This window comes from Fundulus heteroclitus, unplaced genomic scaffold (genome assembly GCF_011125445.2).
Source record: "Fundulus heteroclitus isolate FHET01 unplaced genomic scaffold, MU-UCD_Fhet_4.1 scaffold_45, whole genome shotgun sequence".
Taxonomy (NCBI): domain Eukaryota; kingdom Metazoa; phylum Chordata; class Actinopteri; order Cyprinodontiformes; family Fundulidae; genus Fundulus; species Fundulus heteroclitus.
The window spans coordinates 2,754,075-2,768,944 of NW_023396868.1; the positions used below are offsets into that span (position 1 = coordinate 2,754,075).

The 14,870-nt window shown below is 40.8% G+C and overlaps 1 protein-coding gene and 1 long non-coding RNA gene across 4 annotated transcripts; both read left to right on the forward strand.

Annotated features, from left to right (window-relative positions):
- The first annotated feature begins 774 nt into the window (after window positions 1-774).
- On the forward strand, window positions 775-2,174 carry LOC118560564. Its single transcript, XR_004929447.1, has 3 exons — window positions 775-1,239; window positions 1,400-1,460; window positions 1,623-2,174. It is a non-coding gene; the product is annotated as an uncharacterized LOC118560564 (long non-coding RNA).
- Window positions 2,175-9,117: 6,943 nt separating this feature from the next.
- LOC118560567 lies at window positions 9,118-14,847 on the forward strand. Of its 3 annotated transcripts, none has more exons than XM_036131701.1 (6): window positions 9,118-10,571; window positions 10,678-10,723; window positions 12,465-12,556; window positions 12,908-13,018; window positions 13,396-13,663; window positions 13,753-14,847. In XM_036131701.1, the coding sequence occupies exons 1-6, from the start codon at window positions 10,537-10,539 to the stop codon at window positions 13,966-13,968; spliced, it is 768 nt and encodes a 255-aa protein (XP_035987594.1). In that variant the 5' UTR covers window positions 9,118-10,536; the 3' UTR covers window positions 13,969-14,847. The 3 variants fall into 3 exon arrangements, 2 of the variants coding, with proteins under 2 accessions (XP_035987594.1, XP_035987595.1); XM_036131702.1 differs by having other exon boundaries at window positions 13,757-14,847; XR_004929448.1 differs by having other exon boundaries at window positions 9,118-10,723; window positions 13,544-13,663.
- The last annotated feature ends 23 nt before the right edge of the window (window positions 14,848-14,870 follow it).

Genomic DNA, 14,870 nt, shown 5'->3' on the forward strand with positions numbered 1-14,870 from the left:
GCCGTCATCTACTATCCACCACTCCATGCCAGTCCCTCTTTAAGTCTTTGTGTTCTACTATTCGTTCCTGGAGAAGCTCTGCTCTTTGTCCAGGTGTCTCCTGAGAACTGCTAACCTGTCAAGCTGCTCTGGTGAAGCTCTGCTCTGTGCCCTGGTGTCTCCGAATAACTGCTAACCTGACTAGCCGCCCTGAGTCCTGGTGATGCTATGAGGCCTGCTAGCCGAGCAGCACCTAGCGAGTGTGGACTCTCTCCGGGCCGTCAGCTCCTGCCATCACCTACAACCCTGACCTTCTGCAGCCCTGAACCTCCGGTCTTTGTCATCAGCCATCACCACCCTTCCTTAAATAAAGACTCTTAAACCTTAGTCCTGTGTGCGCTTCCTGAGTTCGTCGGTAAACAAAACCCTGACAAAGTTGAATGGTGGTTTGTTGGGGATCATTGAAAATAAGTAAATAATTCTATGCAAAACCATCATTTTAATTGAAGCAACCCTACCCATAAGTGAGATTGGAAGCGATTTCCATCTCTCAAGATCCTCTTGTATCGGCTGCGCTTGTGGTGCAGCGGGTAGCGCGACCCATGTACAGAGGCCTTAGTCCTTGACGTGAATCCGACCTGCAGTCCTTTGCCACATGTCTCTCCCTCTCTTCCACCCCTTTCCTGCAGAACTTCCCCATGCTGTAAGTGCCCTTAATATCACATTGGATCAGATCATAATCAGATCCTTTTCAATAACTTGTTTTAATGTATTCACTGTCAGCTGACTAATAGGAATGTTTTCTTCATGAATGTATGTTTTCATGAAGTCAAGAAGACCAATTGTGGGAAAGAAAAAGGCGACATGATCAAAAAGGACTACAGGTGAGGGGTCATGTGATGAATTATGTAAGATGACCCTAACTGTGTTGATTTTGTCTTGGATGAACCTGGACACAGCACGCACACACAGAGCTGCTTTTAAGAGAGTTTATTGCAAGTAGTGGATGATGATGACATGAAGAACCAGAGTCTGTTACCAGGCGGAGATGAGGGATGCAGGAGCTGGCTGGCAGGAGCAGAGTTGCTACAGAACCGGGAGTAAATCCAGAGTCCATTAAGACGGGAACAGAGGTACAGAGTCCAGCAGCGCAGCAAACAGAAACAGGACAAACGGGAACCAAGACAGGAGGACAGGAGCAGACAGGCATGATGTAGGATAGACTGACGTTTACGAGCCGGCGACCAAGAACAAACTGAGGTGAGCTTAAGAAGGGATGAGAACAGGTGGAGCCAGTAATGAGATAATTGCAGCCTGACAGGTGCTCGTAATTATGCTGCGCTGGGAGGGAGGAGGCAGGGACTGCTAAGAATGCAGCTTCCAGGCTGCATCATGACACTAACCACTCCACTTATTTCAGGATGTGGAAGAGGTCCCTCTTAAAATGTTCAGGCATTCTGTAGCTGTTTCTGAAGCATCAGGTATTGTTCAAAGCAGCATTGTTATACACACATCAATCAGAGTGATAGAGCTGGGTTGTCAGTTCGTTTTGCAGTCATTTCTCAGTTTTTATTAAGCCAGTATACTTAAAATCCTTTCCTTTCTCCCTTTTTCACATCTTGCATTGTCATTGTGCTGATAAGAACCATAATCTGTTTCCTTTCGAGTGGAAACTGAGAACATGACAGAACTGGGGTATGTTGCCTGCTATGGTCTTTTCTTATTTCACTGTTTTTTGCCTTGTCCCATCCTTAGTTTAATAATTGTTTTCTTTATTTTTGAATAGGAGGTTACTCTACACCATAGAAGTAGCAGGGTGGTGTGGCACTACAACATTTAAGGAGAAACTCTCCCTTGAAACTTCCGCCTGGATCCAGAGGAGATTGATGAGCAGAGGGAACCGTTCGTGTTCCTTTATACTTTACAGAATGATTATGAGACATTTCGCTAAGAAATTGTGGACAAAAAGGCAAATGCAGGTCTTGGCTGCCTTGAACCCTGACCCCTACAAATGTCCTGTCATGCTCTGTGTTTTTGGTCCCTGTTGTGCTTCTGTTTTTTTTTTAAGTTCAGTGTCCTGTATTCTTGTATGTCCGTGCTTGTGTTTTGTCCTGTGTTGTACTCTTTTCTCCGTGCCTGGTGTTACTGTGTTCCTCCTGTTGTGTGCGAGTTCAGTTTCCCAGTAAAAATAAAGTCTGTTGTTCTCCTACCTGTCTCTACCAGCGTTTGCATTTGGGCCCAGCACTGCATGAAAAGTGAGATTTTCGTCCCCGTAAACTACCGCAGATCTCCCTCATTTTCGGCAGTTAACAACAATTTGCAACCAGCGCTTGTCGCCGTTTGTCAGTGCCACAAATTGTCGGAACCGGACTATGACATATGTGGAGAGCGATCAGCTGTACTAATGGCCCTAATTAGCATATGAATGCAGCGAACCCGCGCGGCTGGCCAGGTCTGGCTTGAATAACCTTACTCGGTATTGGCTACCCACTGCACCACTGTGTAGCCATATATATATATATATATATATATATATATATATATATATATATATATATATATATATATATTATGCTGTATATTCATGTTATCCTATGTAGGCTACTACACTATTATTAGGCTACCATCAAGGACATGAATGAATTTATACAGGAAATGAACATTTGCCAGGAAGATGTTTATGCAAAGAAAGAGCTTTATTAAAACAAACACAACTATATACAACACGAGGATCTGCCCACACATGCGTATCCAAAAATTACTACTCCGTGAACTGCCCGTTTGCCTCCTCGGGGTTGGAGGTAACTGGCAGCATTCTCCCCGAGGCAGGTCCATTGTGCAGACGCCTGCTGTGCGTGGCTCTGTACTTCGGCGTCGCCTCTAACCGGGACTGCAGCTTCACACAGAGTTCAGAGAGATCCGGCCTACGAAATGACGACGGCCGTACAATCCATCCAGAGACACCGCCAACGACACCATCTTCTTCGTCAGCCATGAGGTCTACGGTGGCGGACTTCCACTTCCTCATCCGCGAGCACACTCTGCCTCGATTCCAGCAACTGTAAAAAACAAACAAACAATGAATCAGTACTATGCGATGGGATGCACTGCGTATGGACACAACACATCTATCAATGCACCTGAAAAATAGTCACCAAATAATGTCTTACCCTCTTTCTTCTAGCTCGACTCTGAGCTGAATTCTTGGCAGCTTCAGCTCCTGTGTACCGTCTCATAATACGTCTTACAGGCGGCTGGAAAACAATTAAATGAGAGTGGTATGAATAAAAATCAAACGCAAGTCACAGTAACAAGGAAGGAGAAAACAGTAAAACAAGTCACTTACACACAATGTCGTCTTTATCAACATCGTGTAAATCTGGACTTGTAGTTATTGCTCCGAGCAAATAGGAGGTCACCGCCTCATTATGAGGCGTGCTTAGTCTGTGAAAACAAAATGTACAGTTATGATTGGTATCTATCCGTATCTATTTCCTTCTACCGCAGAATGAAAGCATATTCTTTAAATCTTACCCTTGCTCCGGTTCATAGCGCCTGCAATTTGTCTCCGAGTTGTGAAGACGGCGTCCTGCTTACTGTGAATCACAAAAAATACACTTTAATAAAGCTTGTTCTTGCAAGTTGAAGGCGAGTTGAACGCGAGACGTCGTCCAGCCATTGATCACTTACCAGCAGTTGTGGTTTTATTTCATCTTCAGGCTCAGAAGTGGACATGAACACACAGTAGCGGAGCGCTCAGCACGTTTTTTTTACTTCTTCTTCTTCTTCTCTTCTATCATGGCGGATCGCAAGCAACTTTAAGGTGCATACCGCCACCTACTGTTCATGAGTGTGTAGCAACACTGTTTTACATCTATTAAATTCTATTTGTTAATTTTGTATTCTGAAGATAATAAATACTAAATAAATAATGCTTTCCTTAATCTATAAATATCCTTTATATTTCCTTTATTTCCCAATAATCCTTTAAGACTCCATTCTTGGCCTGTCCTTTTATTCCCAACAAGTTTGTAAAATTGTTGAACTTACATTTTCATCCATACTACTTTTAATTTTCATCTTATATACTAAACCTAATTTCATTCTTCTGAATTCCAGTGGAGTTTCTCCAGTCTCTACTAAAAGAGCGTTGATAGGTGTTGTTTTCACTGCTCCTGTGCATATACGTAAAGCCCTACTTTGTAATCTATCTATTCTTTGTAATGTTGTTTTAGCTGCTGCTCCATAAATGAAACTGCCATAATGTATTATTGATCTCATGAGAGCCCTATATATGTTTAATAATGATTGTCTATCTGCATCGCAATTAATTCCAGCCACCGCCTTTAGTAAATTTATAACTTCTAACTAAATAACACATTTTACGAAGTGATCAGTCCACAACTGAAAAACCAGGAGACTTGTTGATGAAACTTCTGGCCATGATGCTTTTGTCATGGCAATCAACCTTCAAGATTTCTGACAATGCCATCACATCACTTCTTCTGTGCATCGAACATTTCATGTGGATACTTGGAAATGTTGTCTGTGTGTGCTAATTCCCTCACTGCCTTTGCAAGCAATATTCCAAAGACTTTATTCTCCTTGAGGAAATGGACTGGTGTCCTCCGTGACAACTTCTTACAGTATGTGGTTTGTCCAAAATGTATGACAGTATACATGCTTACTGAAACCTACGAGCTCAGACGCGATGGCACAAAGGTTTGTAAGACTTGTGGTCACATACCATTCTACAATTACCCACAGCTAAAGTCTGCATTAAGAAAGAAATGTGACTCTGTCTTGCTAAGAAAGGCGACACCTCCCCCTGCAACACTGATTTGCGTTTGTATAGCTCACAGCATTTTCATTTACATGTTAAAGCCTCCCCTAGAATTAGGAGGAGGGAGGTTATGGGGGGACCACTGCCTACGAAAGCCCACGTCAATTTCTGACAATTCATGGCAGTTTTCGGTGTTGACTGCAAATTACCGTAAACAGACGTTAACCTGAACTTCCACGACAATCTACAGTGCCGCATAGTGACGAAAATCACACTTTTCATGCAGTGCAGTTCTCTGCAGTTCCTGACATATACATGGGCGCGATATGCCATCACTATCTCTGGTATAATAATATACAATAGGTTTCTATAGAGGTGTTATTGTGTCTGTTCTTGGGACAAGCTAGAAAATCTTTGTTTTAAATAATGTTTATTATAAATATACTGTATTTTTTGGACCATGAGGCACACTGTGAATTAACGTGTCTGTGTGTGTAAGTCCATACATAAAGTGCACCATGAAATATTCTTCCCAAGTGTGTAATATCACTCCGTCCTTGACGTTGTTGTTGTTGTCGGATTTCAACTAAACCCCTTCCTCCATCCTTCTCTGTTTTGGTTTAAAGCCCAGACTATATTGGCTCCCGGTGCATTTTAGAATAGATTTTAAGATTGTATTGTTTGTTTTTAAAGCTTTAAATAGTCTCGTCCCAGAGTATTTGTCCGAAATGTTTACTTTGCAGAAGCACAACCGGTCATTGTGGTCTTCAAATAAGTTGGTTTTTACAAGTCCCAAGGTCAAGGTATAAACGGTGGGGGGATCAGGCTTTTGCAGTTGATGCCCCGAGACTCTGAAACAAGTTACAGATACGCTTCTACACAGATAAATCCTAAAATTAGCTTTGGTTGTCGCTAAATACGGGCTGCACAGTGGCGCAGCAAGAAGGTCCTGGGTTCAAGTCCTACCCTGGGTCTTTCTGCATGGAGTTTGCATGTTCTTCCTGTGCATGCGTGGGTTCTCTCCGGGTACTCCGGCTTCTTCCCACAATCCAAAAAAACATGACAGGTAGGTTAATTGGTCTCTCTAAATTCTACTTAGGTGTGAGTGTGTGCATGAATGGTTGTTTGTCCTGTTTGTCTCTGTGTTGCCCTGCGATAGACTTGGTTTTGTTGTTTTTTTCTATATCTCTTTCGGGAGGGGTAGAAACAGACTCAGAGGATGTTATCTTGCACTCTCTTTACAAATCCTGTCAAGTAAGTACTAAATGTGAACGTATATGATCAAATAAATGTGTTTTAATGGAAGATCATACTTTAATAATGATTACAGTTAGTACCTAATACTAACAGTAAGCCCTATGGCTATTACATTATTGAAAATAAGACTCTGGAAAACAACCCAAATGATATATTAATGAAAGAATGACAATTTTAATAAAGTGATTGTGAAGGTAGATTCTTTGCATTTTTGAGTGTATACATCATCATGACTTTACTGAAGACACAAACAGGTCCATATTAACAGCTATACAAAAAAATAAATACTAAAATAAACAATCAAATAAAAAATACAGATAAAAACAATTAAAAATAATCACAAATGTAAAAAAGTCTTAGAATATAATATATAATACTTAACTGAACTTGGTACAATATTCATCATCGCCAAGGTAATCTCATTTGTCTACATATGCAGCAGTACATAAGGTTATGTAATACAGTATAGAAAGTGGAAATACCAAAACCAACAAATAGCTGACTTGCTCTAGTCCATCTTGGCTTTCTAAGCAGCATCCTCAATGCATCATTATATGCCACTTTAAGTTTCTGCATATGGCTTTGCATGAAACGTTTCAACAAGTGGGTAGTATATAAAGGGATACAATATGCTTTAAAAAGTGCCACTCTCACTGAGACAGAACACATCCTAAACTTGACTGAATGAATGAATGAATGTGTCAGGGTTCTCTGTGCATCCGTGCCCTAATTCTGCTCCACAGGTGGTTCTAGTTGGCTGGGGGGCGTGGCCCACATCTGCGACTCATTTGAAGCGGCTTCCTCTGGCTTCTTAAGCGGAGCTCTGACAGATGGAAGAGGCCAGAGTGTTAAACCAGTCATGGTATGACGTGGCCCCTGACCAGATCATGAAACCTGTATCTGTGAATCCTTCACTCTCTGATCTTTGACTAACTTTGGATCTCCTGTTTTTTTTGTCTTAGTTTTGTGCGCTTGAATGCACTCACCTGCCTTGAAGTCTCGCTCGAAGAACCAGATCTCCAGAATCCCGGCGCTCAGATTTTGCTCTGGCTTTCCCCTCATACCCCCTTGGTAGTGATGGCGAGATGAAGCCTCATGAGGCATTGAACCACTTGAGCCAACTGGTTCGAGAAAGGGTTCATTTCTTGGAGCTTCATGTGCACACGACACCACCTACTGGCCAGGTGTAAAATCACAGCCAGCTGTATCTTAACATGTGCGATGTATTGATTTTTTGTCTATTATGGCTCTTGGGAATGACTTCACAAAAGATGTAGGACGAAATCATTTGTCTACATAAATCATGTATACACATATGTGTATAATGAAATATTGTTTGAATGTATGCTCTGTGTGTAATTATTCCCAAAATAGTAGTGTCATGTGATATGGCATGTTGTGTAATAATGTTGTTCTGTGACTCTATAAAAATGGCATGGGCTTAATCAGGCAGAGGACAGTGAAAGTGCTTGTGGAACCAGGCAGGGGGTAGTGAATAGGCTAATGCTTGTGTAACTTGGATGATTTCATGCATTTTTATTAAGAAACAACAATTTCTCCACAGTTTTTGGTTTCAAATGATTTCTCTTTTTTGACACTACTTCTCCAGCCTTTGAAAAGACACGCTCACATGGCACAGATGATGCCGGGGTGCATAAATAAATAAGTGCAAGTTTGTACAGATTGGGGTACAGTGACCGATGATTAGCCCAGTACTCCAGGGGGTTCTCCAGCCTGCTTATGGTTGCCTCTGTCCTGAATTCAACATCATCCACAATAGTGAAAGGCTGAGTATCCTTCACTATCATGGAGACTAGAGCTTCATCCAACTCTTGTTTTCTGGTGGCTGGTTAAAAGGCAATAAATACAGTGTCTGTTACCTGTCTTTATTTGCACAACAAGCAAACATCAGCATGCAAAAATTGTGATAGTGTGTTTGTAATATAGTAATGCGCGGTTTTGCGCGGATGACTGGGGGGGTGGGGGGTGAGGGTGCGTCGTTAAAGTCGCTTCTCGCTTTAAAATATCCATGTATTTTTGCCTGTTTTTTGCCTGCCATTCACTATAAGCACGCGAGAAAGCAACAACAAAAAAACGCGTGTTCACGTCAAATAAACATGCAAGCATATCGAGTTAGTTGTTGTTTTTTTTGGAATGTTGGCGAGGTGGCCGCCATATTGGTACTCCCTATTTCCTCCAGTAACTAGGGAATATGTGCGCTACAGCATCGAATAACGAGGATTTTCTCATGTTCTGGGGGGGGTGGCTTAAAACTTTTCAAATGTCAAATGCCATATATGTTTATTTTATGTTCTAAGAGTATCAAGTACTGAAAAGTCATGTGCTGAAATATTTAGCATTTTATTCATTTAAATATATATTTAAAACATTTATAAATATATAAATAACAATATACAAAAACATATATATGTATACATATATATACATATATACATATACACATACTTAGGGTTATATATATATAATATGAATAACATGTAAAATATTTCAGCACCTAATTTCCTAGTAGTTGATAGTGTTAGTACATCCACTGACTGTAGAATTACGCTGCAATGTCGCCGACACCCCCACCCATTTTAACAAGACAAAAACACCAAAATAATCCGTAGTAAACAATGTTTTTTTTTAACCTACCGCGCGGGTCTTCCTCTCTGCTGAGACGCGGCCTGTGTCCGACACCGCTTTCTGCTGTTACACAAACGTGTGAACAACATCCATCCATCCATCCATCCATTTTCTGACCGCTTAATCCCTCATGGCGTCGCGGGCGTTGCTGGAGCCTATTTCACGATATAAAATAATTGTAGCCGTCCAGTGGTTTCAGGGGCTTTCATGCTCTCTCGTCTGTACTGGCCTGTGTGTTTATAAGGCAGCTGTATGTCGCAGTACGGAACCTTGGCCAGCATTTCACAGACTCGCTCCGTCCCTTCAGGCTTTTGCTGTGTGGATCTGGCAGTCTGATACCATCAACCATCAACTTACTCTTAAAACGATCTTGTGATACGTTATCTAAAGAAGAAAAATACGTGGAGAACTCGCCAGTTTCTCTGTTTGCGTCCGCCATTGTGTTCGCCTTTTGCCTACCAGTCCGGTGCGCATGCGCGAAAAACCTGCAGCAAAACAATAACAATGAACTACCCTATTACTGGCCAGGGAGCTGTCCTCAGACCCAAACACAACAAGAGAGAGTGCAGCAGTTACATTTTTCAGTACCCTTACTGAAAAACCAAAACGACTATATTTTGTTAGACTATATATTAAAATTTGTTGACAATATTCTTAGGATTTTGTAATTAAACACTGATTCAGTCACCCTGTCATCCGTAATACTTAGGAAAGTATGCCCTCATTTCCTCTCTTTTGTAACCTGCTGCAGTTCAGCATTGTCCTCTCTGTTATACGCAGATGTTACTGGGGATCTGTATAAGCATTGAACTGAGTGTACCATTATATACTTTTTCCCATAAGTTTCCCTAAGTTTAAGTTGGTTTCCCCTAAGTTTAAATATAGCCTTTGGTTTAATATTTAAAATATTTAATAATCGCCTGCCCTTACAACGTGACTTTGTGATAATGCATTTAAATTGCACTGTAATGCACCTAATTGATTATTTTACTTTTTCTGTCAGAGGCTGGGGATGCCATTGGCCAAAATATGTCTCCCCCTCTCTAATACACTTATACGTGAATGCTGGTGCAAATAGTGAAAATGAATATGTACATTTTTATGTGAAACTATCTTTATATGAAGCTGCAGCTGTCCTCCAAATCGCAGCTTCTTATTCTGACATTTAGGGGGAAAATAAAGAAGAAACAAATATAAAAAACTTACAAGTGAATTAAATGAAACTATCTCTTTGTCTGTATACCTTAGGAAATACTGAGGGGTGAAATCCTTCAGGAGTTGCATGACCAGCTGCTAAACATCTTGGAGAGGCAGCCTCTTGACATGGAGGGGTTACTTTTTGTTTGCCGTCACTATTTAGTTTTATTAAGCGCTTTGGGTCATACAGTACATGTAGGAGAAGACATCCTGTTGGAACTTACAAATTTAACCACTATTCTCCAGCAGGAAAGAGAAAATGAGCTTACATTTGTTACACTGGATCTGCAGAAGGGCTGTCGAGGGCGTCCGAGAATGACAATTGCTGTAGATACCCTCATTCATCTTGTAGAACTTGGGATTCCATCAAAATGTATCTGCAGACTCCTTGGTGTGTCAAGAGCTACACTTTTTAGGCGAATGGCTGAAAACAATCTGTCAATATCTGCCTCATACAGTAGCTGCAGTGATGAGGAATTGGACTCATTGATCACAGGAATTAAGAACACAATGCCAGATGCTGGATGCAGAGTAGTTAAAGGTGCTCTGCTTGCACAGGGACATAGAGTGCAATGGGACAGAGTTTATGCATCCATGCATCGTGTGGATAGTGTAGGTTGACCCGTCTGAGATGTGTGGCAAAGAGGACGTACACAGTTCCATACCCAAAGTACATGATACACATCGACACTAATCACAAGCTCATCAGGTATGTATGCACACTATAAACTGTTCAGTTTGTGTTGTGTAAATATTGTAGTATTAGACAAATGTCATGTGGTGTGGACTTCTTTTCTGATTGTATTTTAACGTAGGTACAACTTTGTTATCTTTGGTGCAATAGATGGCTATTCAAGAAAGGTAAGAATGTTATCTGTCAAGGACAAAGCTTATTTTTATGTACATGCTAAGCCTGAACAAGTACTGAACTGATGGTGAATATCATAGTGATAAAATTTTTAAAATACATATTACCCAATTCAAGAATCGACAACCTTTTATTGTTACTGTTGTGAAATTGTTTCCAGAACATACTCCAGCTTGGGGTACACCCAATAAACAATGTACACAAGTTTTTTTTTAATAGAAATTAAGCATGTAGTGTTTAGGGTCTGCTAGGTCTTGCACCGACTTCCAAAAGTCAGTCCTATTTAAATATGAGACTGTGCAATGAAACATACCGGATAGTTCAGAGGATGCAAAAAAATAAACATTCACAGTAGTGATATTGTAACATGTATAGACTCAGTCTTCTCAGCAAAGGGTGATAGCCCGTACCACTTTTGCCAATGTGTCTTTGTGTTTATTAGTTCTGGATTTGATGTTCCTGGAACTTTTACCTGATGGCAGAGGGGAAAACGGCAACTTGCTTGGGTGGGTGGGATCAGTGTAGATGCATCTGGCTCTTCTCTGGACTTGTGCAGCATAAACAGAGTCCAGATCTTGCGGATAGCATCCCACAAATCCCTGTTGTGTCCTCAATTCCCGAGAAAAGTCCTATCTCTCCTTTATCGTGCAGCTCCCATATCATACAATTAGGTTAAGACATAAATAACTTTCTATTGTAACTCCTTAATAGCCTTTTAGTAATTTAGCAGACTTTAGTTTTCCTGATGAAGAGCTGTTGTTAGGCCTTCTTCACATGGAGGGAGGAGTTTACTGTCCAGCAGAGGTCTGAGGAGATGTGGATGGCCAGGAATTTATTGCTGTTCACTTGCTTCACCACCTCCCCCAGTATGCATAGGAGATGATGTTCAGGCCTCCTGTGGTTTATTATTACCTCCTTAGTCTTACTAATGTTCCGGATCAGATTATTCATGGGGCTCCACTATATCAGTTTATTGACCTCATCCCTGTAGTGTAACTCATAATTATCTGAGATGAGACCCACTACAGTGGAGTGGTCCGCAAACTTCACAACTGTGTTTGTAGAGTGGCTAGCAGTGCAGTCCTGGGTGAAGTGTGAGGAGAGCAGGGCTGAGGACACAGCCCTGCTGCGTACCTGTGCTCAGGATCAGTGAAGCAAATGTGTTTCTCTATCCTCACCACCTGGAGTCTGTTGGTGAGGAAGTCACTGATCCAGGAACTAAGTGAGGCGGATAATGCCATGTTGTGGAGCTTCAGAGCCAGCATGTTTGGAGGCACTGTGTTGAATGCTGAGCTGAAGTCCATGAAGAGCATCCTAACAATGGCTGCTGGAATGCTGTAGATGGGTCAAAGCTCAGTTAACTGCTGTCAATACACCATCCTCTTTGGAGTGGTTCTCTCTGGAGGTGAACTGCAGACTGTGTGGTGCAGCAGGGATGGCATCCGTCATATGTTTCAGCAGTGTCCCCTCAAAGCACTTCATAATGACGGGGACCACAGCAATGAATTGGTAGTCCTTGAGGCTGATGATGGTTGAATTATTGTTTTTTTGTTTTGTTTTTTTTGTTTGTAGACAAGCATTATGGTGCATCCTCAGCATCGTCCCACAGGTGTTTAAGGACCTCAGCCTCCTTCTTCCGCATGTCTTAGATATTCAAAATGCTACAGATTGCTATAGTTGATCTATAAAACAGGGAAAAATACATATTAATCTTTTATTTTCCTGTCTGTGTAGATTATGTATCTTAAGGTAGCAGACAACAACCGCTCTGATAGCCATTTGGCATTCTTCAATGAAGCTGTAAATGAGCATGGGTTTCCTTTGAGGTAGGTATTGTTTCTTCAGTAAATTGTTTCAAAAGATTGTGTGAGTGAGGGACTTTTTCTGGATTAAACTGAAAATACTTATGATCTTTGTAAGGTCTTATTTGCAAACGTATGTTTGTAATGCATGGGGCTTGACACTATGTGCACACTAACACCCCTCCCACCACAGTCTCCAAAAATCCTTTGGGAAACATTGTAGATACACAGTTCATAGATCTGTCAGAACAGATTACATTTCAATATTTTGTAAAAATGCAGGTAGACCTAGAGGGATCGCTTTTTTTCAGTACTCTTCCTAAAAGTGTTTCTATATATGTCTACTGAAATCTAAAATTCATGTTTTATTTTCAGAGTGAGAGGTGATCACGGAGGAGAAAATGTGGGGATAGCAGAATTTATGTTCTCAGTTCCACGAACTGAGATTAACAGCTTCATTGCCGGAAAAAGCGTGCATAATCAGAGGTTGGATGATTTTGGAAGTTTAGCAGTAGTTTTATTAAAACTCTTGCAATCATGAAATGTGAAACATCCACGCAAAATCTTCTGGACATGATCGTAAAAGTTTAACAGAGGGGGAAAAAAAACCCTTTGTGATGACTTGAAATTATATTATACCGTGTCACTTGCTTGTTAATATATATATATAAACAGATATATATATATATATATATATATATATATATATATATATATAGATAGATAGATAGATAGATACACACACACACACACACACACACACACCAGTATATGTCATAGCTGGAGTAAAGGTATGTTGTATAAATTACCTTAAAAGACACAATTTGAAATATTTGTCACCTCTTTTCTACTGTCCGAAACAGGATTGAGCGCCTTTGGCGTGACGTGTTCATGAGTGTTACAGGAGTGTATTACAACATCCTGCACTGTCTTGAGGACCAACACTTCCTGAGCAACAGCAACATCCTGCACATATTCTGCTGCCACTATGTCTTTCTACCACGTATGCAGGCCAGCCTAGATGTCTTCAAGGATGCGTGGGACAACCATCCCATCAGCACTGAGCAGAACCTAACACCCAATCAGTTGTGGCAGGTGGGCCAGGCCCTCAACCCTGTTGCAGATCCCGAGGTGAGTTAATGCATTAGTAAAGTTGGTCCTAAATTCATTAAAAAGCCAAATGTCAGAAATTAAGGTGGTGTTCTGATTCTCTTTGTCAGGAAGGTTTCATCCCAGAGATTCAGTGGGAGGAGAGTGGCTACACAAATGAACCTCATCACGGGGTCAATATTCCTGAACTGAACAGTCCTCTTTCGGATCTGGAAATGTTGGCACTGCAAGACAGCATTGATCCATTGCAACCATCTGACTGTTTTGGAGCAGACATATATATAAACACTGTCCAATATGTTGAAAACCTACTAGAAGCAAGATAGAACCGCATGGCTCTCTGTTGCCATTACCCCCCCCAATGACTGTTTAAAAATCAAACTATTGTGGAAAATTTCAATTATTGTGATAATTGCTTGTCTCATGCACAGTGGTCTGGCCCGCTGAGCGATGGCAGAGGTTCAAGTCGTCCGTAAATAAAAAACAAGATCCTGCTGTTCATGTGGCGTGCATATGTTTATACCTGTCTAAAAAAAAAAAAAAAAAAAAAAAAAAAGATTGAAGTTGCAAAGGGAAAGACGGACATGGTAATGAATAAAATTGAATTTAATTAATCAATACTGAAATCCTTGTTATATTATTGTACCTAACCTAAAGTGTTAAAAATCCCATTGAGCTTAAATAAAAATTTGTGAATGTAGGTTATGCATTAAAGTCATTTACACCAAAATAAAAATTAATTTGAAAACTTTTTCTTTTATAAGAAAGCAGTCAATTCAGTGAGCAGCTGTTGTGCTGCAATAGCTCCTGCTGGCATACTGTCATTCATAGCATCTGTGGGCAGTTTGAGACGCTCCTCTAAGTTAGTATGATTGAACGCCGATAAACGTGAGACTGGTGGATGTCTGCTTGCTTTTTCCAAATGACGGAAATCCGTCACAGTGACAGAGAACTTTAACCCCTGGTCTACGGTTATACAGAATCATTGGTGGATAGGTTACTCTAACGTTATGGCGCATTGACTCTACATTATAGGGTGTGTGTTTTTTTTCCACCGGGGGCTTACATTCATGAAATCAGTTATAACAAATAAAATAATTACCATTGTCCCCATTATGGTGAAGGAAACACTTGGAATTGGTCAGATCAACCAGGGCAATCATGCTGCATAAAGAATCAACCATAAAAGTGGCTGCAAAAACTATTTTAATGCTGTTCAAAGGAATAT